Source organism: Cydia fagiglandana, chromosome 1 (genome assembly GCF_963556715.1).
Source record: "Cydia fagiglandana chromosome 1, ilCydFagi1.1, whole genome shotgun sequence".
Taxonomy (NCBI): domain Eukaryota; kingdom Metazoa; phylum Arthropoda; class Insecta; order Lepidoptera; family Tortricidae; genus Cydia; species Cydia fagiglandana.
The window spans coordinates 24,548,978-24,574,626 of record NC_085932.1 but is presented as its reverse complement, the minus strand read 5'-3'; the positions used below and the strand labels follow the sequence as shown (position 1 = coordinate 24,574,626).

The following is a 25,649-nucleotide window of genomic DNA, read 5'->3' as shown; positions in this document are numbered from 1 at the left end:
TAGTAGAAAAGGTACCTTAGGGAAAAAAGATTGAAAATTCCCAAAAAAACTAGTCAATACGGGAAAAGAAGTTTGGTAGAGAACTGTATTAGCATTTTGCAAAACTAATTTGATAATTTCAGTTCTGGTTGGGGCGCCTAGCAAATATTATAACCGTACATCGACCGACATCACAAATCCAAGTAGCCTGCTATTATACCAAAGTTACTCTCGTCAAGTCTTTCTTAACTAGAATAACCTTCATTTGGTTTGGTCGCATGCAGTAAATCAGCCATTAGTTTGCTGATAAATGCCAATACCCGACGCATTACCTTATGGAATATCTGAGGTCATTGAACCTCAATGCCGCTTATCTTCAATGGCAACCAAAATATATTATTGATAAGAAATAGACGATTTATACCATCTTTACCCCAAAATATTATTAGTTTATCCTAACTGTTCCATCATCATCATGCCTCATCATGTAACTTAACCACAAGGTACCTTTTCATTACATACAAATTATTGGTCTTTATTAAGATTATTATGACGAAGAACTAATTAAATTTGTGGCAGTTAAATGTAAATTAATATTTTCTATTCAAAAAAGATAAACTGTAATGTGATTGATGTTTTGTAGTGATGTATTATTAGATTTATTTCCATAAGGTACCTTTTCGTAAATGTATGGAGCAAATACTGTTATTGTTATGTAAGTTTAAAGTGGCATAAGGGGTTAAATATAGTATTTAGTTGGGGTTTAAGGATTTATTTCATTTGAATGACAGAATTTCTTTCATATGTGCTCAGAAAAATTGATTGTGTGTCACATTAAAAGTAAAAATATTCAATTTTGTGATTTTATATGAAAAAGTCAGAAAATACATTTTCACCTCTAAATCGGTATTGTTTTTTGCTTAAACTGTTTGTCAGTGTTGTTTTCTAATAGATAAAATTTAAATCTTGAGAGCTCACTGCAATCAATCGTGAAAATGAAATAAAACTTTATTTTCAAGAGATTGGTTAGTATACACATAAATCAGTCGATATCAAAAGTTTCTATTTGCATTACAGAACAAGTCGCAATATTTTTATAATCTCAGATATATAAGGTATTATTATTTGTAGTCAACTATGTAACTTCCTTCAGGAACATAGTTTTTTAGGCGGCTAAACTTAAAACTTCTCTATCGTAAAGTTGCTCATTTCACAACATTATTTTCAAAAAATCATATCTCTGTAACTACGCAACTTAGGAGGTTGATCTTTTGTGTTATCGATAGCTTATTTATTGTAGATTACTGGGGTATGCATAACTCCATACCCGCCATAAGGTACCTTTGACCGTGGGACGTCACATTTTTGTTTTTCGATTTTATGCGACGCGGCACTGTTTGTAGTCTCCCTATGGGTACGAGTAGAGTTGTTTGCTCGTAACTTAGACACGTTTGAACACGTTTGGCAAATTATTTCTCACAAACCATAATACTTGGAAAGTGAGTAGTATGTCATTATACCATTCTGCTTGAAAAGGTCCTTAGACGGATGCTTAGCCTGGACTCCGGCCAGTAATCGAACTGCATGTTTTTGGAGTTGCACAGGCTTTACATCGGTACAATTTTCCCAAACTGATTATTAAATATACAAATTTTCCAAATATTTCCATTAAAATATGTTTACCCTCTTTACTTGGTGTTCATGAACTTACCCCAGTTCAGGTAGACATTCTATTAGTGTGAAACTTTCTTAATTGTTTTATTAGCCTGGTAATCAATTAGGTAATTTAGTTCTAGCCAGCGCAACTTTAGCCCGCCGTTGCTGGTACATGTGTGGCGCGCTAAATGCCACGTATGTATTTTGCGGAACATTTGTAATGTTGCCGGTGTAATATCCGGTGAGAAGATCGTTCAACGTGTGGGAGGCAAATTCTGCTTTACGATGCCGTTCCCGACGCTGAAATTATATTTAAGCTCCATATTCTATTTAAATTTTTTTGACGTCAGACTATCGTTTGCACAAAAACCTAATAATTTCTATATTATGAATATAATTCACCATCTCTTTGAGTGACCGATCCTTGAATTACTTATAATTAGGATTTTGTAAACGCGACATTTTCTACAGACATTGGAAATCGATTTTCATGTCATTTTCACTGGCGACGCCCCTCAAAATTAACCTAACTATATAGAAGCCTTGATAGATAAGATAACGTATGTTTATCTACTGTTAGCTATAAACATGACAAGTTTATTGCCGATCTCTACAAGCCTGAGACAAAATTTACAATCAAAACCTATGGGTTATTGGGTGGGCAGCTATGGCTGCCAATAATTGAGAAAAGGCTCTAAAATATCCGCCAACTTATCACGTACAAACTAGCAATTTGACACGAGGATAGGATAGGAGGAGGAGTAGGTCACGACCTACTGTCACAAACTTAGTAAAATCACTTTGTTGAGGTTGATAACTTACCTATTTGCTTATGCATATTTACAACTAAACATGTAACTATATACTTACTTTACTACACACCTACATCAAGTTAGACACCACTAGGGCACGATGATTTCTAAAGGGATAAGTAATAGGTATAGCTTGTAGACTCGTTGAACAAGGGGGTGGTCCTGACAAGCAAACAGCTGTCTTAAGCTGCGCTTAATGAAGACGCTCCAGTTCCAGCGCTTCCTTGTTTTCACTTCAACCAGAGCAGCAACATATACCTTGTCTAGTAATAACATTATTATAATTTACCTATTCTGCACGTAATTACCAGTTTTGTTATGACTGCGAAGCATGTCTGAGCGTTAGACAGACTTGCTGAGCCTTATTTTGTTCTAATTTATCTCTTATAATGAACAGGACCTAGTCAATATCAAGGTAGGTATTTTGGTTTATCTGTGTTGTAAATCATTTCATAGTAGGTACCTAACTTGAAAATGGAGACCTAGGTTTTCCGTAATATCAATTTAATCTACTTTTTGACTAATTCAGATATGGATAAACAAACGGCCTGATTCGAGCTTTAAGATAAGTATCTTAAAGTTCGAATCAGACCGAAATGAAAGTCAAACGATACACTTTTGAAGAAATGTTTTAACGAAACGTTAAATTACCACTTTCTTGTGTTATCTGTGCACGTTAAACATCTGTTGCAAGATTATCTATCTTCGTTAACGTGAAATAACGTGTTAATGGAAATTCAAGAGCAAACTATGTGGATAGTATCGGCATACTTGCTTTGCTTTAAGAAGGAAGTAGCAACCGAGGACCACAAATTTAGTTGGATTTAATTAAGACATAAATATATTATAAACCGACCACGACTTCCTATTTCTACGTCCTATTTTACGTATTTAATTATGTTTGGGTACACACCCAACTAATATTGAACGACTTAAGTCCTACAGTCCTACCTAATCAAAACGATTCAAAAATGAAGAAATTAAGCAATATAATTGGCAAAAATTTGATTGAATAACAAATCAAATAATACTACGAGACATCATCATACAATTTGACCCACTATAAAATGTGAGAAAAGGCGCAATTAAATAAAAAGCCAGTTGGCTACAAGATAATAGATGCCTGAGTGCATTCACAAGGCATGCGATTGCGAGCGGCGCGGCGCTAAGAACTGTTATCTAAAGCTTTGAGTATTCGTAATGTGACACGTGTGTCGTGTTTAGGTGCAAGTTAGAAAATAAGATCCAAACGAATGACTTTCAAACAAACAACCATCCCCATCTTATCTATCTGAGAGTCTTGTTGAGTATTGCGATATAACTATTGTTTGTGTAAACACTGGCAAATAAATATTTGATATTATGATATTATTATATTACACTTAATGGATACTATGTCTGCGTAGTAGGAATATAAATAATATACATAATACATAGAATGAGATTTTTAATGCATAGTTTCATTGGAGGTAGAAATAATAATACATCTAATTTTATGGCTACTTAGATTTAAAGTCTATATTATAATATTATTCCGATGTTTTACTTAAATTTACGCAGTTTTAATTAAAATAAAATTTAATTGTTAAGAAGAAGAAGATTTTTAATAAGTACATATTTAAGACGGTTTTAACGGGGTTTGTAAATATTTTATACCTAAGTAGGTAGGTAGGTAGGTAGGTAGTAAAGTTTGGAATACTTACTAAGTAGTAAGTATTCCAAACTTTACTAGGTTTATCACCTTTCCGATTAACATTTTTCATATATAATACTAATAACTGTATATTTACACAGGATTTGGCTTATGTATTAAGTATTACTTTTAGCATTAATTTTGCAGTAAAATATATGTTTTTCCCAGAATAAGTAAACAATTGCAATTTGGACAAAAGAACATGCAATAATAAACATAAATATAGTCTGTTGTGTTTTCTTTAGCTACCCGTTTATAAAAATACAATAAATTTAAGTTACGGTCCAACCGTCATTTTGCCTTTTCTTTATAGCCTTATGTACATATTCATTTTACGTAAGCGCTTACCTACTTGACTCGCGCAATCTTAACAACAGTGTCAGATTTTATGTTACAAACTTGAATGATTAGTTTTAATAACAGTTAGAACATAGGGCTCGAGAGGCGAAGTATACAAATAAGTAATAGGAGTATACCTACAATTAATATACACTAATATCGCTGGAAAGATTTATTCGTACAATAAAATTAATTTGTAAAAATGTGTCTCGTCCGAGTAAAAACAGTATTATGCGGTTGCTCGGCCACGTCATGAATTCCTATTCATTTTGTTTAGAAGCTCCGAATTATTTATATAGAACGGTATTAATCTGAGCTCTGGTACTGGGAGATTCTTCCACCTACACGATAATTTATTGCTGGTCTCCGTGGCGTGTTCCCATTTAGATGCTTTTATTTCCTTTTATACATACTTATTTATAAAAGAAATATTAAGTGGACACAAACATTTTATCTTCATGTACCTGCGGTAAAAAATACTTGTTTTTTTTCTTCATGTCCTGTAGCTACGGTAAACTAAAGAAAGTATTGTAACAAATGAAATCGCAACGTATCTCTTGATTTGGTCATTTCGTCATTGTAGAGAATGTGATCGGAAAACTATAATTGATTTATTGAGCTATAGGTAACTTTTTTCTTACTAATTTATGTACCTACTGTAGTATATACTCGTAGGTACATAACAATACTACATGTAGGTAGATATAACTAACAAGTTATTAATATGTATAAATAGGTGGGTAGGCCGCTCGCGCTTGACCATGTTTTTAGTTTAGAATAAACCGCCATTGAAGTCACTTCGTGTTTCTTTCTATCACCCTTTACGTACATTTCATTTGGCGCAGTCGCGAATCTACAAGTTATTTGTATAGTGGATAGTGCACGTGAAAGGATATGTCTGTGGGAAAGTTAAAAGCATTTGATATTAATGACGGAAAGTGGTCGACATATTGTGAGATTGTGGAACAATACTTTTTAGCCAATGATGTAAATGACGCGAAGAAGGTCCCTATACTGATAGCGTGTGTAGGCACTGCCACATACGAGTTAATGGTAGATCTTTGCAGTCCAAAGAAACCAAAGGACCTTAAATACGACGACTTGATCGCGTTGGTCGCGTCGCACATTCAGCCGAAGCCATCTTATCTCGCCGAGCGGTACAAGTTTCGTATAACAAAACAAACCGAAGGTGAATCGGTTGCCCAGTTTGCCGCCTCGTTGAAGCACCTAGCAACAACGTGCGATTTCAAAACCACTTTAGATGACAACCTGAGGGACCAGTTCATATGTGGCCTAAAAGACGAAACAACGCGTCAACGTTTGTTTTGTGAAGAAAACGACTTGGACTTTAAAAAGGCCTACAAAATGGCGGTATCGTTGGAGGCCGCTGCCAAAAACGCCGCAAATGTTGTAGACAAAAAACCCTCTAGCTCCAAAGAACACGATCTTCATGCGGTATACGTGGCGCCGGCGCCGGGACACGGGCGCGGCGCCGGCGGCGGCGCGCGCTTCGCTCGGCGGGGCGGCGGCGGGGGCGCGGCGGCCGCCACGGCGGCCCGGGGGCGCAGCGCGGGCGCTGCGGGCGCCGCGGCGCGGCCGGCCCGGAGCTCGTGGGGCCCGAGACAACCACAGCAACAGTGTGTCTGCTGTGGCGACCAAGGTCACGACCGAGCCACGTGCAAGTTCAAGGAGTACGTTTGTAAAATATGTTTAAAAAAGGGCCATATACAAAGAGTGTGTCCCAACATTCGTGATATGAATTATACTACGCAAACCCACACGGCAAATAGCGACTCAGGCAGTAATCCAGATGAGGACTGGGAGTCAGGCCAGAATGGCGACTTCGAGGGCCTGTACCATGTGGAACTGACGGGACGGGAGCCGGTAGTTGCCGAGGTCATTGTCGACGGGAAGAAGCTGCACATGCATGTTGACACGGGCTCACCGGTTGCTTGTATTAACGAAAATCTATACAAAAAGTTGTTCGGACACCACACATTACATAAAGAGGATTCAAAGTTACGTGGATACAATCATGTACTAATCCAGTCTCTTGGATTCATACGTGTAAACGTGGAGTATTTAAATATTACACAAGAATGAACCTTTATATTATAGTGAACGGTGGTGTACCGTTACTAGGTCGGGAGTGGATAAAACCATTGGGCATGAGCATCATCGTCACAGACTCAGTGTTAAAAATCGACAAAAGTAATAACACGTGCAGTGAAGTGTTAGATACGTCAGCATTGATGCGCGAACATCCCCGCGTATTTAGCGAGTCCCTAGGAAGGCATGTGAGCGCTCGCGCGACGCTGCGCGTGCGGCCGGACGCACAACCCGTGTTCCGACGCGCGCGCCCTCTACCGCTGGCGCTGCGCGCGCCCGTCGACGCCGAACTCGAGCGCATGGAGCGCGCAGGTATAATTACGCCGATTTCTTCTTCTGACTGGGCTTCATGTTTAGTTGTTGTTGTCAAAAACAATGGTAGCCTCAGAATTTGCGGGGATTATAAGTCCACCCTCAATCCCGTGTTAGAAGTAGACAGATATCCACTTCCGCGTGCCGAACAGCTGTTTAATAATCTTAATGGGGGAAAATTGTTTTCTAAATTAGATTTGAAGGAAGCATATATATGCAAATTGAACTCAACGAAGATTCTAAAAAGTACACAGTAGTTAACACACATCGCGGTTTATACATGTATAACAGACTAGTATATGGGGTAGCGTCGGCAGCGTCAATATTTCAGCGCGTCATAGAACAGGTGGTGGCCGGAATTCCCAATGTGACAGTTTATCAGGATGACGTTTTGATTACGGGAAATAGTGAAGCCGATCACATCAAAAATTTAAAAAGTGTCCTAAATCGCTTTGAAGCCGCAGGGCTAACACTGCGCAAAGAGAAATGCACATTGTTCGCCAAAGAAGTTAAATATTTGGGCTTCATTATTTCCGAAAATGGGGTAAGAACGCGGACAATGATAAAATTAAGCCCATATTGGAGGCTCCGGCACCCGAAAACACGTCTACACTGAAATCCTTTTTGGGCATGGTTAATTTTTATTCGAAATTCATTAGAGGGTTTACAGACATTTTGTCGCCATTATACCGATTGTTAAAAAAGGGACAGACGTGGGAGTGGGGCCAACCGGAAAAAGAAGCCTTTAACAAAATCAAAGTCGCATTAACGAACAGTCCAGTTTTAACTCATTACAGTGAGAGTCTGCCACTGATTCTATGTTGTGACGGGAACCAGACGGGGGTTGGCGCCGTCATACTGCACCGAACGGCGGAGGGTGAACGGCCCATCGCATATGCATCGCGCGCGCTTAATGCGGCCGAGCGAAATTATAGCCAGATTCACCGCGAAGCACTCAGTATAGTCTTAGGCATAAAAAAAATTCATACTTACTTATATGGTCGGCGGTTCACCCTGCGCACAGATCATCGTCCGCTGGTAAGCATTTTTGGGTCCAAAGCAGACATTCCAGCCACCGCCGCTGGCCGGCTCATTAGGTGGGCGTTACTGTTGTCGGGCTACCAGTACGACATTGAGTACGTAAAATCAGCAGACAACATAGCAGACGGATTGTCTCGCTTACCGTTACCCATAGTTGACCAAAGCGACGCCAGCGATGATTGCAGTTTTGTACAGTTTATAGAAAATAATTTCCCGATTCGCGCGCTCGACGTCAAAAGGGAAACTGCCTCTGATAAAACGCTCAATCTAGTGTCGCAATATGTCAAATCAGGTTGGCCGAAGACAGGAGTGGTAGCAGACCTGCTCCCTTATTATAGAAGACGAGAGGAGCTCAACATAGAAGGTGGGTGTCTCATATGGGGCTCTCGCGTCGTGGTACCGGCGGCACTACAGGCGGCAGTGCTGGCCGAGGTGCACGGCGGACACCTGGGCATTGTCAAGTGTAAGAGTATCGCGCGGAGCTACGTCTGGTGGCCTCGGATAGATCTGGACATCGAGCAGCTATGCAACTCATGCCGTGTCTGTGCAGAGACAGCGGACGCACCCCCGCGAGTAGCCATAGTGCCTTGGACTACGTCAAAAACAGCATTCGATAGAATACACATAGATTTTTTGTCATACAACGCGAAAACATATCTTATAGTCGTAGATAGTTATTCGAAATGGATAGAAGTGTTTCCTATGACTACCACGACGGCCGAAGCAACCACAGATAAGTTGAGGGAGTTATTTGCTAGATTTGGGATTCCATCCAAGTTAGTCTCAGATAATGGACCCCCATTTAGTAGTGAACAATTTGCAAATTTTTTATTGACAAATGGGGTTACACACGTCACGTCAGCTCCTTACCACCCCGCGTCTAATGGGGAAGCGGAAATAGCTGTGCGCACAATAAAAAAATGTTTAAAGAAAGCAACGAAAGAAAACACTAACCCTAATCAATTTTTACAACGCTTTTTGTTAGATTATAGAAACACTAAGCACTGCACCACGGACGACTCACCAGCTGCATTGTTGCTAGGGCGTCAGTTAAAAACAAGACTTGACTTGCTCAAAACCGGTTTGTTTGACACTGTTGAAAAAAATAAGCAAACAAAAATAGCTCGTGGACCCCAGAACAGTAGGTCCTTTGAAGTCGGGGATTTAGTGTGGGCTAGAGACTTCCGTAAGGGTCATAAGTGGATTGAGGCTACGATTGTACAGACATTAGGTAACAACAATTTTAAAGCTCAGACAGAGGAAGGCGTGATGATATCTCGGCACACAAATCAATTGCGCGCACGCCACGATAATGGTACGGCGCCGACGGACGAGTCCAGTCGCCGGGGCGAGGCACGCCACGACGACGTGACCCCGGACGTTCGCGTGGCTCCCCTGGCGGCGGCTGGTTGTGGGGTCCCGAGGGATGCACCACCGCCACCCGCTGCTAGCCCCAGACCGTCGCGCGCTCGCATGCCTGTTAGGCGTTACGGTTTTGAAGAGGTGTATCCGTAAACACGCGAATAAAAATTGTCTCTTATTGTTCCTTATTGGCTAACATTAGATATGTAATGTAGATATATCCAAGACATAAATTACAAAAAAAAAATGTCAGAGGAATTTGTATTGTTTTACAACCCGCATCATCCAAATCAAAACAATCACTAATCTTTTCCAATTGAAAAGCAGGTACTCAGATTACATTACAGATATTTATTAGTTACTAATATTTAGTGCTATATAAGAATAACAGTGTTCCATAAGAGTTTAAACTATGATACCTTTCTACTATTAATAATTAGCACTAGTTTTAAGTCACCACATTTTTTTTTCCTTCTTTATTGTACCTACATAGATTAAGAGGAGAGTAAATAGGTATATAAGTACCTATACAGTACAACTGCGCCGCCAGGTCACTTCAGTTACTCACCCCTAGCAATCTTGAGATTTAACCGGTAAACGATTTTGCGTTTGTTATAACTTTAGTTAATAGGTAAGAATTAACGCCTAATTATGTAAACACCACATTCCTTCTTACTTATAGTTCCGACATGAGTCATATAACAGCTGTTGCTCGCTTGACCTAATTATACTTATAGGTACATATATCTATGGACAAAATCGAACCTATCGGTGAGGGGGGAAGTAGTGTAGTATATACTCGTAGGTACATAACAATACTACATGTAGGTAGATATAACTAACAAGTTATTAATATGTATAAATAGGTGGGTAGGCCGCTCGCGCTTGACCATGTTTTTAGTTTAGAATAAACCGCCATTGAAGTCACTTCGTGTTTCTTTCTATCACCCTTTACGTACATTTCACCTACCTATGTATTTACCAAGTTTCAAAATACAATACGAAATTATTAAAAGCATGCAGCAAGTAAAGTCATAAAACTAGCAGTTTACGATCTAATATCTTTCATTAAGAATATCGTATGATATACCTACCCTTTGTAAACTAACAAAAACATTTCATTAAATTTGGGTTTGATGCTTTGCTGTGAAAGCTTTCACAAATGCTTTGCTGTGAAAGCTTTCACAAGTAAAGCTCCAACTATTAATTAAAACAAATTTATTGAATACCGTTTCAAAGGTTTGCGTGTAACATACTCGTATACCTTAAAAAAATCAATACGCACGTTGAATATTGATAAAAGATTAAAGTCTACATGCTTTAACGTTTTGAAATAGACATCTAAAATCAAAATCATTCCTGAAGTCGAATAAAAAGATAGATCTTCACTACATAGATCACTTGATTTTACACAAAATCGAGTCCCTAAGATCTTAATCAACAAAATTTTAATGTATGGTTCTTACAATCTTACTTTCGTTATAATACTTTTTTCGTTTTTCTCTTTAAGGCCCTAGATCTGTGTTCTTCTGTCACTCTCACTGAGCGTAAGCGTGGGCGAAATGGATGTGCGTAATACCTACTCGGGACCGCGGATATCATGTTATAGAATTTTAATTCATCGTAAGATTCAATAACAAAAAAAAAATGAGTTCCCTCAAAAGTACAATAGCGCATTTTTAAAAGCAATTATAATATTTTTAGTAATTTGTTAGAAATTTTGAAGTCGCCCTATGTTCGGGAACATTTATTTTTATCACACTGCACTCACCTTAGCTAAATAATTTGTTTAGCCCAGTGGTCGACTGGTAGAAAATGCCTTAAAGCATTAAGTCCGCCTTTTTTACTTTTTACTTGTTCCTGTGTAATAAAGTTTAAAATAATAAATAATCAAACTCAAAAGCAACAAATTGTATAAGCAACCAAACTAACAATAGGTATTTCAAAACAAAACGGCACTGTAATAAGAAATGGGTAATGTCAAGCTTTTGATTTACTTTCTACATCTTATCCGACTTTATTCACCAGTGCCAACCGAAGAGGCCGACTCTAAATGCGCCGTTCCGGATCGCCGGTAGCCGCTGTGTCTACAAAAATTGAATTTTTACTCCCATTTGCCAATATAAGTATTCGTCTTCCAGACTATCACTCGTTGCAGACTATATTTCGCTGTTCCATTAAAAGTCGCATTGACTGGCTTCTGTAATTTTATTTGAAAACTGAGAAAACTTTGTATACGAAATCCATTGTCGAGATCAAAGGGTTTCGGCCTTTGGTTTTGTTTGTTTTCCATTGTGGTCTTCATTTTGGCTTAAGATTATTTGTCTGCAGAAATTTTACAACATGATTTAGATCCTATACCCCTTTCTATGTGAATGATTGACCCTCTTTTGTAAACAACAATAAGTAAGTCATTGAAACTACAACAATGTGTTGACATACTTTTAATTTTTTACAATGGCTACGATGACAATACAAGTTTTAATGGATTGGAATTAGGCCAGTGATTTGAAGAACTGATAAGTGATTTGTTCATCGAGTTAATTGGCCAAACAACGTTTTCATTAAAGATGGCAATGAAAGGGCTTGTCTCAGAACCCAGACACAGAATATATTTTAAGTTGAAGTATAGGTAGACACAGTCGACGTGAAAGATATGTTTACATTTTTCGCCTTATCACAAAGGAGTAAGGTGCAAAAGTGTAAAGATATCTTTGACTTCGACTGTACGTGTAAATGTTGTTTAAAACAATGAAAGTAATAAAAAAACCTGTCAACACTTGTTAGCAGTTACTATAAAAAGCTTGTATCTCATAATGTCATGTCATGTTATCTCTCGTAATGTTTAAAGTATCTATATTGCCGCTCGGTAAACTTTCAAAAAAATTTACTGGGTCACGGTCTGGGTCATAATTAAGTATGTACTTCAAAAAACTTTTTAAATTTCTTCATTAATGATTGATTACACTGATAAATTCTATATCTGTTTCATTTATCGCCCGTATTGGATTTACATACTACAATATAGAAAAAAAAACAATTTCGTAAATTTGTTTATACATTGATCAAAATATTGAAGGCACAATCTGATAAGAAGTCGATATTTTGTCGCGTGACGTTCTTGATACGTCGACGCCATCAATCATTTGTATGGTGAAATCGATTCATCACGGTTATCTCACATCTACGAATAGTACTAATAGTAAGCATAAAATATTCTATTCCTTTTTGGTCGTAAATTTAATAAAAAAAAGCCTTTCACCACGTTTGAGTGCTTAATAATACTTTTATCGACATAAATATTAACAGCCGTATTCATAAACAGTTAGAGCATTGATCATCAGTTGATGATAACCGGATGTCACAAAATGTGATTCATAAACACTTTTTAGCGCTAAACAGTTGATCATCTCTTTATTAAATCCTCGGAAAGTTACGGAGCCGTGGACCCTTCTTTATCTGCTTATTATCCCTAAAATACAAGATGGCGGTCACAAAACAGCTGATTTTGACAAGACAGTTTCACAAATTAGTGCAAACGTCGATGAGACTTGTATCGTAATTTAGTGATTTGGGTGTTCTTTTTGTTTAAAAAACCTCTAAATTTAATAAATGAGTGGTTTAATATGTGTAAATAAGGAGATAAACCATTACATACCTAGATATAGTGCGCAAATAGCGGGAAACCTGGATATTGCGCCTTTGCTAGGAGTTTTTTGCATGATTGTGTGTCGCATTCATCAAGATGCAAGCAATTTATGCGATACGAGCTGTTATACATAAGACTAGACTTCACGACTGGGGCACCGGCGTCGGATAAAGCACCTCACCAACCTATATACCTATCATTAAAGAATGAAAACTACTACAGCGCAAAGAAATGAGTATACCTACTTTTCTTACATACTCATTACCTGCCATAAAACGTTGATTTATTATAAGATCACGGTATTCTCAAGCTCTAACTAAAAGGTATTAATTGCGCACATTGTACATAGGACCCTGTAAGGCCACTCACAGCAATACTGAAGATATTTAATTGAATAATATGGGCAGGTATATAGGTACCTTTGTTGTGGGACATATCATATTCCAATTTGTAGGTATCATTATCACTAAAATATAATATACCTATCAAAATAAACTATGCCAACTACTTTGGTTGGATTTCTATGCACTTTTAACGCTGCACTGAATGCTGATTTCTGTGTTGAAGTCCACACTGAGCAGAGTTAATTTTTGACATTGTGATAGATAAATAAAACAAGTTCATGTATTTTAAACTGATATTTTTATTATAACATATCAACATATTGCATGTGTTAATTTAGGGAAATTAAACAACCCACTTAAATAAAACAATTTTATTACATTTTACAATCATCAAACTAGTTAATATTTTTTTCTTTATTTCAGTACAACCAACTTCATTTGCTGGCTGGTTAGATGCCAGAACAGTGTGGCCACCGGATTGTGTAGCCAGCTCCGGACAATAGCTGATGATGGAATACTCACAACCTGAAAAGAACACAGTTTCAATTAATATATTCAATGAATCAACCTATATCATCTTTTATTTTTAGTTTAAGTACAACATCCTAATGGATATGGCGATATGGAATAATTTCCATATTGTTGCAACAACATGTTGTGGTAACTATAGGGAATAAAGGATGACTCACGTTAGACCGGGCCGTGTCCGGGCCGGAGCTTCCGACGCATAGTTTTCTATGGAAAGCATCACGTGATCGCCTGTCATGTCATATAAAAATAAGCCCCGGAAGCTCCGGCCCGGACCCGGCCCGGTATAACGCGAGTCATCCTTAATGGATCTCCATCCAGGCAGAGATTCTGTTGTTGTTTGTCAATACCATAGCTATCTCACAGCAAAACTTAAGAATTACATACATGTCTGTTTTGTTCATAGTTACATACTAGTACTTGTACCTAGCGTACCTACACTGTTTCTTACCGGCAATTGTAGTTTGAAAAAATGAAATTATACAATAATAACAAAGTTATGAATTTAAATTCTAATATACTTTTAAACAAATAATTAACCTACACAGGTGTGTTATGATTGATAAGAACATTATGTAAAAATCATATTGATATCTATGTTGGTTTTAAATTACATAACCTACCAACAGCGACACTCCTGTGAATAATGAACATTTCTGCCTCATTATGAATTGTGCAGTTTGCCTTTTAATGCGGCTATTGGCTGAGATGTTTCACTGCAAACATTGTCACTGTCTAGTTGCATATATAAGCGCTTAACTCTGCGCCCAATCCAAACAAAAAAGGTTTGAAGATAAATCGCCACTTCACTGAATTGGTTCCATCGTGGTTGGTTAAGTATGTTATCCACTAATTCTAATTATAAACAGCTCCTAACTAGCTTAGTTAGCTCTGCTCTTCTAGAAAACACCGATAGTAAGTCAAATGAAATGTCAAATTAAAAATGAAGAGGCCGTAATTTTTTGGGTGTCGAGTGTATGTTCATAAAAATACTTCCACATTTTACGTTAAGTAATGAATAAAACGTGGAAAGGGAGGAGGGAGGCCTTTGCCCAGCAGTGGGACACTCTAGGCTCATATAAAATATAAAAATGAATAACCAAACCTTGCTCAACTGATTTATCTTCAACGATCATTTGATATGAATAGTGTCAATATCGTTCGTGTTTCGCCACCAGAACAAAATGTGTTGGAATCCGTGGTATCACGGTGGCGATGGCGCGCAGGCGGGCTTGCGGTGATTTCTTGCTGTGATTTCTCCAATTCTTGACTCCGTCCTCTTTACCTCACAATATATTGAAACTATAACCAATAACACATAGGTTTATCAATATTGCTTGCAAAGAACTCATAATTAGGTACTTGTAACTTTAAAAAGGAAACATGTCTGATTATCAGACTGTGATATAGGTGGTTACTTACCAAGTTTTGTAAAATTTCCAGCCGTGCAATATTATTCATATGTTTTTGTGATGCAGAGGCTATTTTAATATATAATAACCCAGAAAACTGATCAAAATTGTACATCGTATTGTTCAGCCCATCGACACCCCATACTTTGATAAATTAAGAAAGCACTTGTTACCAACATTGAGGCATAGAAATAATCTTATCGAATTAAAATGACTGCTGTTGCATTTTGGTGGCACATACCATACTTGCCTTTAACATAGACGTATTATACTTACTTTTCTTTAGGTTGGTATGATTGGTAGTAAAACGTCAAACGTCATTTGAATTGTCGTGAACGTGGAAATACGTGGTAATTTTTTGTTGTAATTGGTAAAATAACTTTAGCTGTTATTTAAATGGGGGCCAAATCTTTAAGGAAATGTGAAGTTTGTAGTGGGTGTGTAAGAAGACTAATACTGACGCATTTTTGGCCAAATTTCCAACTTGATCCGAACAGGTCGGTAAACTGATGTTTGTATGCAATATTTTCATTTTTTACTTTGAGTCGTTAACAGTTACTAATTTAATTAGTTTTAGTCGTGTACAATCCATGATTAAAACGAAAATATTTTGTGAATAAAGTATTTTTAAGTAAAAAAGTCTAAGTAACCTATGACACGAATAGTGTACGACCAATTTTATCGATAATCTCTTTATTTCAGATGTCGATTATGGGCAAAGCTGAGGAAAAGGAAATGAGGATTTGGCGTATTTATTTACCTATTCAAAAGCTGAATGGAAACAAGTTCATTTGTGGAAATCATTCTCCATCCAGTGCCTTCAATAAAAAGGGACCAGATTAAAAAAGAATGCGCGCGAATTCAGCATATTGTAATATGCCTACTTGAATAATAAACTATGTTATTTTTATCATGTAAAATAAAATTGTTTATATATATAATGTTCTTTTATTTTATTAATCCACGTGATTCTCAAAATGTACTGTTACAGTAGTACTGTAGGTAAATACAGCAGCACGTATCGCACATTTATCGATATCGATAAACAGTAGGTACTGGAAGTGTCGAGCCCTAGCGTTGTTTTTTTTGTGTTGGTAGTATTGTGTGGGGTTTTTTTTTAACAATTATGGCCTGGATGCGAGATCTTTAAGCCTGTATTTGGTGTGTTGGGATATGTACGTTCATAATTCGGTTCGAGGATTGTTCGAGAGTGCCGACTCTTAAAACGTAGTGATTATATGCTCTTTGGTATTGTTCAGGATTTTACGATTTACCGCTAGTGTTGCTGTCAAACTTTTTTTTAATTTAATGTTCAGCCATATTTTAGTCTATGATGTGCCAAGATGCCAACATAACGCGTCTAATCTACTTATTAGTTAAGAATAAACGTTTATAAATCATGGTTCTTATCAACGGCTTATTAAGCCTAAACAGCGGATTAGCTAATAAGCTGATCATTCCTCATTTAAGGATTTTTTATGAATACGGCTGTAAGTGTTTGGATGCTCTAAAAACACAATTTACAAATACATTACTTACTTACTTCCGTTGGCGCTACAACCCTTTGTGGGTCTTGGCCTCCTCCACAATCTTCCTCCAGTTGTCGCGGTGCCTGGCGACCTTCTTCCAGTTGGTAAACTTTCCCATCTTTCTAAGATCTTCTTCTACACAATCTATCCAACGCTTCTTAGGCCTGCCTTTCGGTCTTTTTTGTTGCGGCGTCCACCTTGTCATGACTTTTGGTGCCCTCTTGTCCGGCATCCTTTCAAGGTGACCCGCCCATCTCAGCCGCTGTGACTTACAGAACCTGACGATGTTCTCGTGCTCTATGAGTACATCCAACTCATGGTTCATGCGTTGACGATAGGTATCATGTTCTATTACAGGACCATAGATCTTTCTGAGCACTTTTCTTTCGAACACTGCAAGTTTTAGTTCGTCTCTCTGAGTTACAAATACATTACAAACAGAAAAATTATATCGAAAAATGGATATACTTGATTTACGCTGTGTGCACCAAAAACAAAGGGGTTCCGACTAAACGTTATACGCTTCGCTCTTTAAAGCAAAGCACTCTGCCGGATATAAGTAAGCGCTCCTGTACAAAAGTTTAGCAGTACGACCGCTTATTTCAGTTGTAAGGTTAACGAAATACCTATAAAGTGAGCCGATCTCTCGAACAAGTTTGAACAAGATCGGCTCACTTTATATTCCGTCAACTTTACTTACAATTACGAACACAACTCTTCGCTTCACAATGAGGTGTCTGTGTAATGTGTAAAGCAACTTTCACAGTAAACTGACAAATATGTCTGGAGTGTTCCTGCAGGTTTTTATAATATTACCTTTAAAAAAATCTTCTATCGATCTCGCTAGTTTTAATTCCCTTGCTTCACGGCTCGATTCGGGAAATGAAATAGATCTCTACTAGATCTCAACAAGTTACGATATGGATAATTTAAAGATATTTGTAAGATAGATATGTCAAATTTGACGTTTCCGCGATTCATGGAGGTCCTCTTGAACGATTTCGACAAGTTATGACTTAGATATCCAAATCACTTCTAGTCGATATCTAATGTAAATCTAGTTGATCTCTATATCGTCTCTAGATCTTGTGATTATCTCGTTTCCCGAATACGCGTGTCAGTATTGTATGAATCCGCTGCTGCCGTTTTTCTTCTATTTCTTACATAATGCGCCTTCCAACTCGGCTTCCATTTGCACATCCTATTGTTGTATTGTGCACTAATTGGGAATATTAATGCCGTCTGCACCTATTTCTATAACCCTTTAAATTTTTTAAAGTGACAACTTCTTGTCTACTTTCGTTATATGGATAGGTATATATTTAATTGTTTAGAGGTTAATGTTACTAAATCTGTCCTTTCGATGGACACTTTAAATATTATATTACACGGAACTTTTAATTAGTTTTTAATTCTAAAAGTTTTGATTTTAATTTAATTTTTAAGTTGTAATTGATTTTTCTTATGAAATTTAATTTATTTCAATCTTGGCAAATTGTTTATTTACGTTGTGTTTGTTCTTTTAATTTCCATGCATGAATTTTCATATATTTAGAGATATGTATTTTATATAAGTTTCAAATGTTTCCTTAATTTGACGAATAAATTCTATCCTTGTGGTTACGTTAAAATTAAATAAATAAATAAACCTACGAACCATGTATGGTAACAGTACAGTAACATTTCGTGAAATCGAAAAGGGGTCTAGAAAAAGGATAAATATAAAAACTCCTTTAGGTTAAATACTCGAAAATGTGAATGTTTGCCGTAATAGATAATTATGATCATCATTTGTAAGTAGCTTTACCACGACTACCTTAGCAGTGTCAAAGTGACAACTTCTTCGTAACTTACTGTTAGATACATCTCGCTCGCACTAATAAATATGCGAGTACAAACGAGATGCATAGAAAGTAAGTTGCGCACACGTTAGCGTATGTCAGTTTCAAACTGGTGGTACCTAGTCGTAAGAAGCGTAATATTTATTTTTCTATTGAACACAGCGGACACCCCTTAAGCGGTGCTCCCTACGTCTCCGAGGGTGTCTGTCGGGAAATCCTGTCCGCCGCACGAGCTTTTTTCTCCTATTGTGTCAGCTCGTTCCGACAGACATTAAACAAAATTTATAGCTTAGCCAATTTTAGACAAGATTTAAGTACTACCCTTAATGTTCCGCCTAGCAGAGTTTAAGTGACTCGCACGTTTTATGACAGCACCCAGATGGCGATATGCGTAACTTATGAACATTATAGTCTTTTTTTACAAAACTTTATTAATACCCCCGTGAAGAGAAGCCACGGCAGAATACAACAGTCAATATTCATTTTATCTGCAAATATTGTTTTTCACATGTCCATGTCGTGTCACTATTACAAATGCGTCGTGTGTTATTTTTAATGTTCGTTTTAGTAATGTTTTAAAGCAACAGCTCGAGGAAGAGCAATGTATACATTGAGGGAACCAGTGAACGGCTGGAAGGAACACTATCGAAAAGCACCTTAAAATATAATTATACAGTGTAGTTAGAAGGTAAAAAAAAAACGAAGAACGTTGCTGTTTTAAATTTTCCACCTGCCGACGAAAGTGACAAAATAGTAAATAACTTTTATTTATATTTTAATCATGTCAATAATTCATTGATAAGATTGTTAATAGGAATAGAGCGAAAAACGCTCTGGCCCAGTACTATCAATTGACATTGACATATATACGCTAGCGTGTGGGTAAATTACTTTGTATGCATCTCGCTCGTACACGCATATTAATACGAGCTAGATGTATAGAAAGTTACGCAAACGTTATCGAATACTTATGTCAGTTTGACACTGCTAAGGCAGTCGTAAGGCTACAGAATTTCGACTTAAACTTTAAATCAAAAACAAAGTCATCTAGTAGCATTGTTATTACTTGAGGCTTATTATTAATACAGTGAGAATATTCGGGTTGAAACTGAATTTACAATTCCTATTAGAAAGCGGACCCGGGTGCTGGCGACATTTGGAGGGCGGTTTATTGGCAATTCATGCCGAAGTCAGATGAAAAAACCCGCGCTGGTGTACAAGCCGAATCTGATAACCCCCAGCCCTTGCCACCGCCCGGGATATATCTGATCGCCCTCTAATATACCGAGTGTGGCCTGTAACACGAGCAAATAATTAAAACATAGATTGTACTCCTCAAACGTTGACGCTTTTGTTCAACAACTTTTAAAAATTATGAAGTATTTAGACTCCCTATTTTTCATACAAAATAAATATTATCTTCAATGGACGCCATCGCCACGCCATATCATTGTGATTGACATTGCTCGTCACGCCTTTAAACATAACAAAATTCGCAATACATTGCGTCTTAGAAAAAACTTTAAAGTGTATTAAAAATCAAACCACAAGTTATTTTTAAAAGTCGCTGAATAAAAGTTGGTCAGTATGAGGAGTACAGCCTACAGTTTAATTTTTTGCTCATGTTACAGGCCACACCCGGTATACCTTTTGCGTTAAAAAGCCCACAATATAGTTACAATGAACGTTTATTTGTTACATTTTTTAATTGGGTTTATTATTTTATAAATGGACGCTACTGAGCCGTAAGGAAAGGAGTCCACAAACCATAACAAAATTGACACTAGTATACCTACTTAGAATTATATTTATGGTATGGCTAATGGGCTGTCTTTATTATAGTAATAACATTTACGGATCAAACAGAAAACTGTGTTACGTCTTTCCTGTAGACATACACAAGAGTTAAGGGCTATAAGGAGAGAAAACTAGAGTGTTCGCGCGAACTGTACATTTTTCTCTCCTGTGGGCAATAGTTAACAGCTTGTGGGCATGTAAGTAATGATTTTATCATAGTTCTCTATATAAAAGGAGGAGCTTTTCACGTGGATAAGGGTTAAATAAGAAAATTAACCTTTATAGCCCTTAACTCTTGTGTATGTCTACAGGAAAGACGTAATACAGTTTTCTATTTGACCCTTACAGTATATATGGTGTTACTGTTCTGAACTAGTGCGATAACTAGCACATTACGTAACTATGTCGAAAATTTAAATTTATCGCCACTAGTTGCGAATTTCGCACTTATGTATTTCGTAATGTACTATAGTACTATTACACAACTCCTAAAAATATTTTAACATGGCTAGTTTCGGTAATGTATACCCAAATATCTCAATGTGCACGATATAAGATAAACAGTAATAAAAATAAACTTTTACAAGTTAATTCAAAAGCATTTTAATGATACTCATTATACTATTTTTATATATGACTTGATTTTTAGTGTACTTACGAGTATAACAAAAATACGATAAACATCGCATATAATTCTCATATTCATATTTTATTTTAAACGCTATTCCTAACGCTATTATATTTGACGATTAAACGATAAGATATTGAAATAAGTAATAAGTTAATAAAATGTAAAACACGGAAGATATTTCGATTAGTTTAAATGGCACCTTGCATCTGCACCTTACCCCTATTATTGTATTCCACCCCAAACATCCGCAATATGACTTCATATGCAGTGTAGACAATTTGCTACAACATTAATTATGCTACGAGTAAGAACAAGGTGTGCTACGGCGTAGCATTGCCACGCGTTAATTGAATATAATCGTAGACCCTTACAGGCCAATTTCAATTTTATTTATTTTCTGCCCGATTCAGATTTTAAGATACGTCAAATATTGCGTCTAGATACGACATAGATTAGATGTATCAGTGTCAAAACTGAGGTTTTTCTAAAAAAAGTCAAATTTATCACAGACACATCTAATCCATATCGTTTCTAGATCTATTACTTCACGTGTTTTAAAGTTTGAACCGGGCCGTAAGAGCACTGTTATTTAAAGAGCAAAGCCCGAGTTCTTAAGTTACTAATGATAATTAAAGTTACATTACATAAAATACCTGTCATACACATAACACAATACCTTAAAATGTTTCTTTTTTAGTTTTTGTTTTGTATTTTCATTTAAAACGCTTCTTATGTTACCTACAGTTATCTATAATACTGCCAAATAATTCAGGAATAGTCATAAACCGTGTATAAATTAATCCAAGCGCAAATTTAATTTAAACTGTACTAAATAAATTGTAACCGCATCTCTTGACAGTGGCCGAGCATGGGCACTGCTTAATGGCGACACGTCTACGTAATGAAAATCCTTTTGCAAAGCTCTACACAACTAAATACATTTCGCTTCCCAAAAATTATCGTTATACCATTTAGGTGCATTGCATCGTATTTTTAAGCAACGTTACTGTTTCATTTCTTCTGAATATGATGGGAAGCTGATTTTGGTATTGAAAAAAAAACCGGGCAAGTGCGAGTCGGACTCGCGCACGAAGGGTTCCGTACCATAATGCAAAAAAAAACGGTCACCCATCCAAGTACTGACCACTCCCGATTACATCCCACTTAATTTATTCTGTTATTAGTATTTGTTGTTATAGCGGCAACAGAAATACATCATCTGTGAAAATTTCAACTGTCTAGCTATCACGGTTCGTGAGATACAGCCTGGTGACAGACGGACGGACTGACGGACGGACGGACAGCGAAGTCTTAGTAATAGGGTCCCGTTTTACCCTTTGGGTACGGAACCCTAATGATGTTTTTTACCTTAGAAATAAAAAATACAGTCTCGAAGCAAAACTCCATATCAATCGCAAAAACCTGGCAAGTTACCATAAAGCATAAAAAAAACAGAAAAAAATGCAAAATGAAAACGGTCACCCATCCAAGTAGGTACTGACCACGCCCGACGTTGCTTAACTTTGGTCAAAAACCACGTTTGCTGTATGGGAGCCCCGCTTAAATCTTTATTTTATTCTGTTTTTAGTATTTGTTGTTATAGCGGCAACAGAAATACATCATCTGTTAAAATTTCAACTGTCTAGCTATCACGGTTCGTGAGATACAGCCTGGTGACAGACAGACGGACAGCGAAGTCTTAGTAATAGGGTCCCGTTTTACCCTTTGGGTACGGAACCCTAAAAAATCAAATGAGTAGCATTCAGCACTGACACTCTGGTTATGAATACTATTAAAATATTCTGTGCTCTGGTGAGATGATCCTTTAGATCGGCGTGTTTTGTACATTGCTGCGTACACATACATACAGGGGTGAAAATAGCATAATCCGTTTTGTAGGGTTCCGTTTATGTAGACAGTTGAAACTTTCGCAGTGTGTATTTTTCTACTGTGGTATTCCAACAAACATTATATAGACCCCAATAATTTATTTGTGTTTTTTTGATCTGGCGTTCAGCGGGTTTCATCTCAAGACAGTTACGACCCGTTTATACGTATAAGGTTGAAAATTACAGTGTGCAACAAATAATAGAAAAAAAAATAAAGTGGGAAAAGGACAGGGATAAAGTGGAAGGGATACAGGGAAGTATGTATTTTAGTGTGCTAATTAAAGAATATATTGTACGTTCAAACATTGTAAAAAATTGTGGCAGCTATCCACTTGACCGATTATAACCACGGAAAGGTTCCTAAAAAATATCATAAACAATTTACATGTGTTTGAAAATGTAAAAATAAACATAAAAGGAAAATTCAGACTGTTTCCCCGGCGTACCTAAAAACTTTGTAATTGATGACTACCTACCGAACGCGAATAAAATCAATTATATACCCATTTGACAAACATTAAGGGAATAATTTGATATCTGAGCTGTTTACTGTAATTTCAGGTAAAATTCGTAAATAATTTGCGCGATCACGCTACCTTGCGAATTTAATGGTATATTAATTCTCTTTTACAACGCGGGCTGCGTCTTTTGGCGAGACATTGTTCCTTTATGTAAATTTATCAGAAATTTTATGCCCACTAATATTTAATTGCTTACATTATAAATGTCTAACTATAAATATAGCTAGTTTTTTGTTAAAATATATAAGTATATTACTGCATAAATATATATAAAACTCTGGAATAATAGCTGAATACATTTTATTGTTGAAAATTAATTAAAACATTACATTGAGGGAATTACTAATACTAGGTACTATGGGTAGAACCTTGAGCCTTAAGACGATGCTATTGATCCAGAACCTCTAACCTAGAATAAAAACACTTTAATTTCAAATTTTGTGGAATTAAAAAAATATTACAGGTATTAGTTACAAATTCACTAAATCTTCTTCTACATAGCGTTATCCCGGCCTTCGGCAGGGTCCGCTACATAAGCATTTATTTATGTATATCAATTAAATAAAATCTGAGAGACCGAGCTTTGCTCGGAAAACATATAAAAACTCAAAAATGCGCGTTTTCCCAGAAATAAGACCTAGCTAGATCGATTTTTCGCCCCCAAAAACCTCCATATAGCACGAGATCCCCGAAACATATAAATAAATAAATAAACAAGAATTGCTCGTTTAAAGGTATAAGATAAATAAATAAATAAATAAACAAGAATTGCTCGTTTAAAGGTATAACATACATACATAAATGTTTGGAAACATTTACAGAAGACGCAAGTTAGCTAACAACTACGCAAGGCTTGTTCTATTGCCCTTATCTCCCCAACATCTCACCTAATTATTGTCCTAAAAAGGCATTAAGTTATTATAGAGTTATTGAACTGAACTAAATTACTTTGATTCATAGTAGCCGATGAAATAAGTGGTTACTTACAGAGTAACAAAATGTCGACTGTGAGGGAAACTTTGTTTAATATTCTCAAGCACGCTAGACATTTAGACACGGATTAAAAGTTGGTCGGTGCGGGGCGGCGCCAGCGCCACTTCTTATGCGACGTAATCCTGGAACTTAGCGATAAGTGCGACACTCAAGTACAAAGTGGAAGGACCTATAATGTAAAAGTTGTGGTGTGATGTCTAAAAGGTCACATTTTAACATGATATAAAGTGTAAGTATTTTTGATCGTGCTAATGTGAAAAACGTTATAAACTTTTGGTTTTGGCATGGGTTACGAGAACTAGCCAATTCTAGCCAATTCCCAAAGGAACCCAGTACAAATAAAATTCCCATCAATGGCTCATGGCATATCAAAGCCAAGTTTTATTGGATTTTTTATTGAGGAAACTGTCCGATAGCAATGGGATTTGACCACTATTGTTTTTTTCTTTTAATTTTAAGCTTTTTGGGTTACAAATATTGTAAATTATGTACTCAGCTTGTAAAAGGCTTCACAGACGAATTATCTTAAACCTGGTCACCTGTAGAGGTATCCATTTTTCTTTAAGAATTTACGATATATAGTAGTTAAAATGGAACACAGGGATGATGGCCATATTAAGATCCATCATACATAGGTGCATACATACACACAGGTCAGCTCCCTTTTTGGCTTCAGATTATTTTAAACGAAATATTTTTAGTAACATTAGTACCTACTTATGAAGCATTTCATTAATTATTATAACTAATAGGAATACGAATGAAGGAGTAGCAGGCGGACCGTTAACGTTTTGCTATTCAGTAAATATTGTTACAAACCTTGAATTCATTACATGTACCTAAATTCAACAAGCGGCTAAATAAATATAACATTCAAGGAGTGTAGGTAGGTACCAAGGTGAATTGAGATTAGATATTACAATGACAAATAGCCTACCTTAATTAGCCTCCTGGTACTCCGAATGCTAAGTACTCGTAGCTCTGCCTCTCTTCCCAGAGGAGGCGTTAGTGACTGCGAGGAGCACTAGAACAAAATGTACCATGTAAGCAACCTGTTACTGCAACATGGTTGTAACATTAACATATCCCCAAAATCTCTAAGGGTAATTATTATACTGTGATAGTGATAGAATAGCGGCTATAAAAATATCAACCGGGTACAACGTTTTCATGGTAATGACTGTGTACATGCCTACTAACTCACAGGAAAAC

General features: G+C 36.7%; 2 protein-coding genes across 3 annotated transcripts in view; one reads left to right on the top strand and one right to left on the bottom strand.

Annotated features, from left to right (window-relative positions):
* Positions 1-25,649, bottom strand: part of LOC134667260 (dopamine receptor 2-like) — a 177,527-nt gene that overhangs the window by 107,907 nt on the left and 43,971 nt on the right. For both annotated transcript variants that reach the window (XR_010098619.1, XM_063524604.1), the window contains exon 2: positions 25,375-25,461. The gene's annotated coding sequence lies outside the window, so the exon portion shown is untranslated. The remainder of the gene's footprint in view (positions 1-25,374; positions 25,462-25,649) is intronic.
* On the top strand, positions 6,579-9,456 carry LOC134666210 (uncharacterized protein K02A2.6-like). The gene is made up of 2 exons (XM_063523396.1): positions 6,579-6,900; positions 7,562-9,456. The coding sequence occupies exons 1-2, from the start codon at positions 6,579-6,581 to the stop codon at positions 9,454-9,456; spliced, it is 2,217 nt and encodes a 738-aa protein (XP_063379466.1).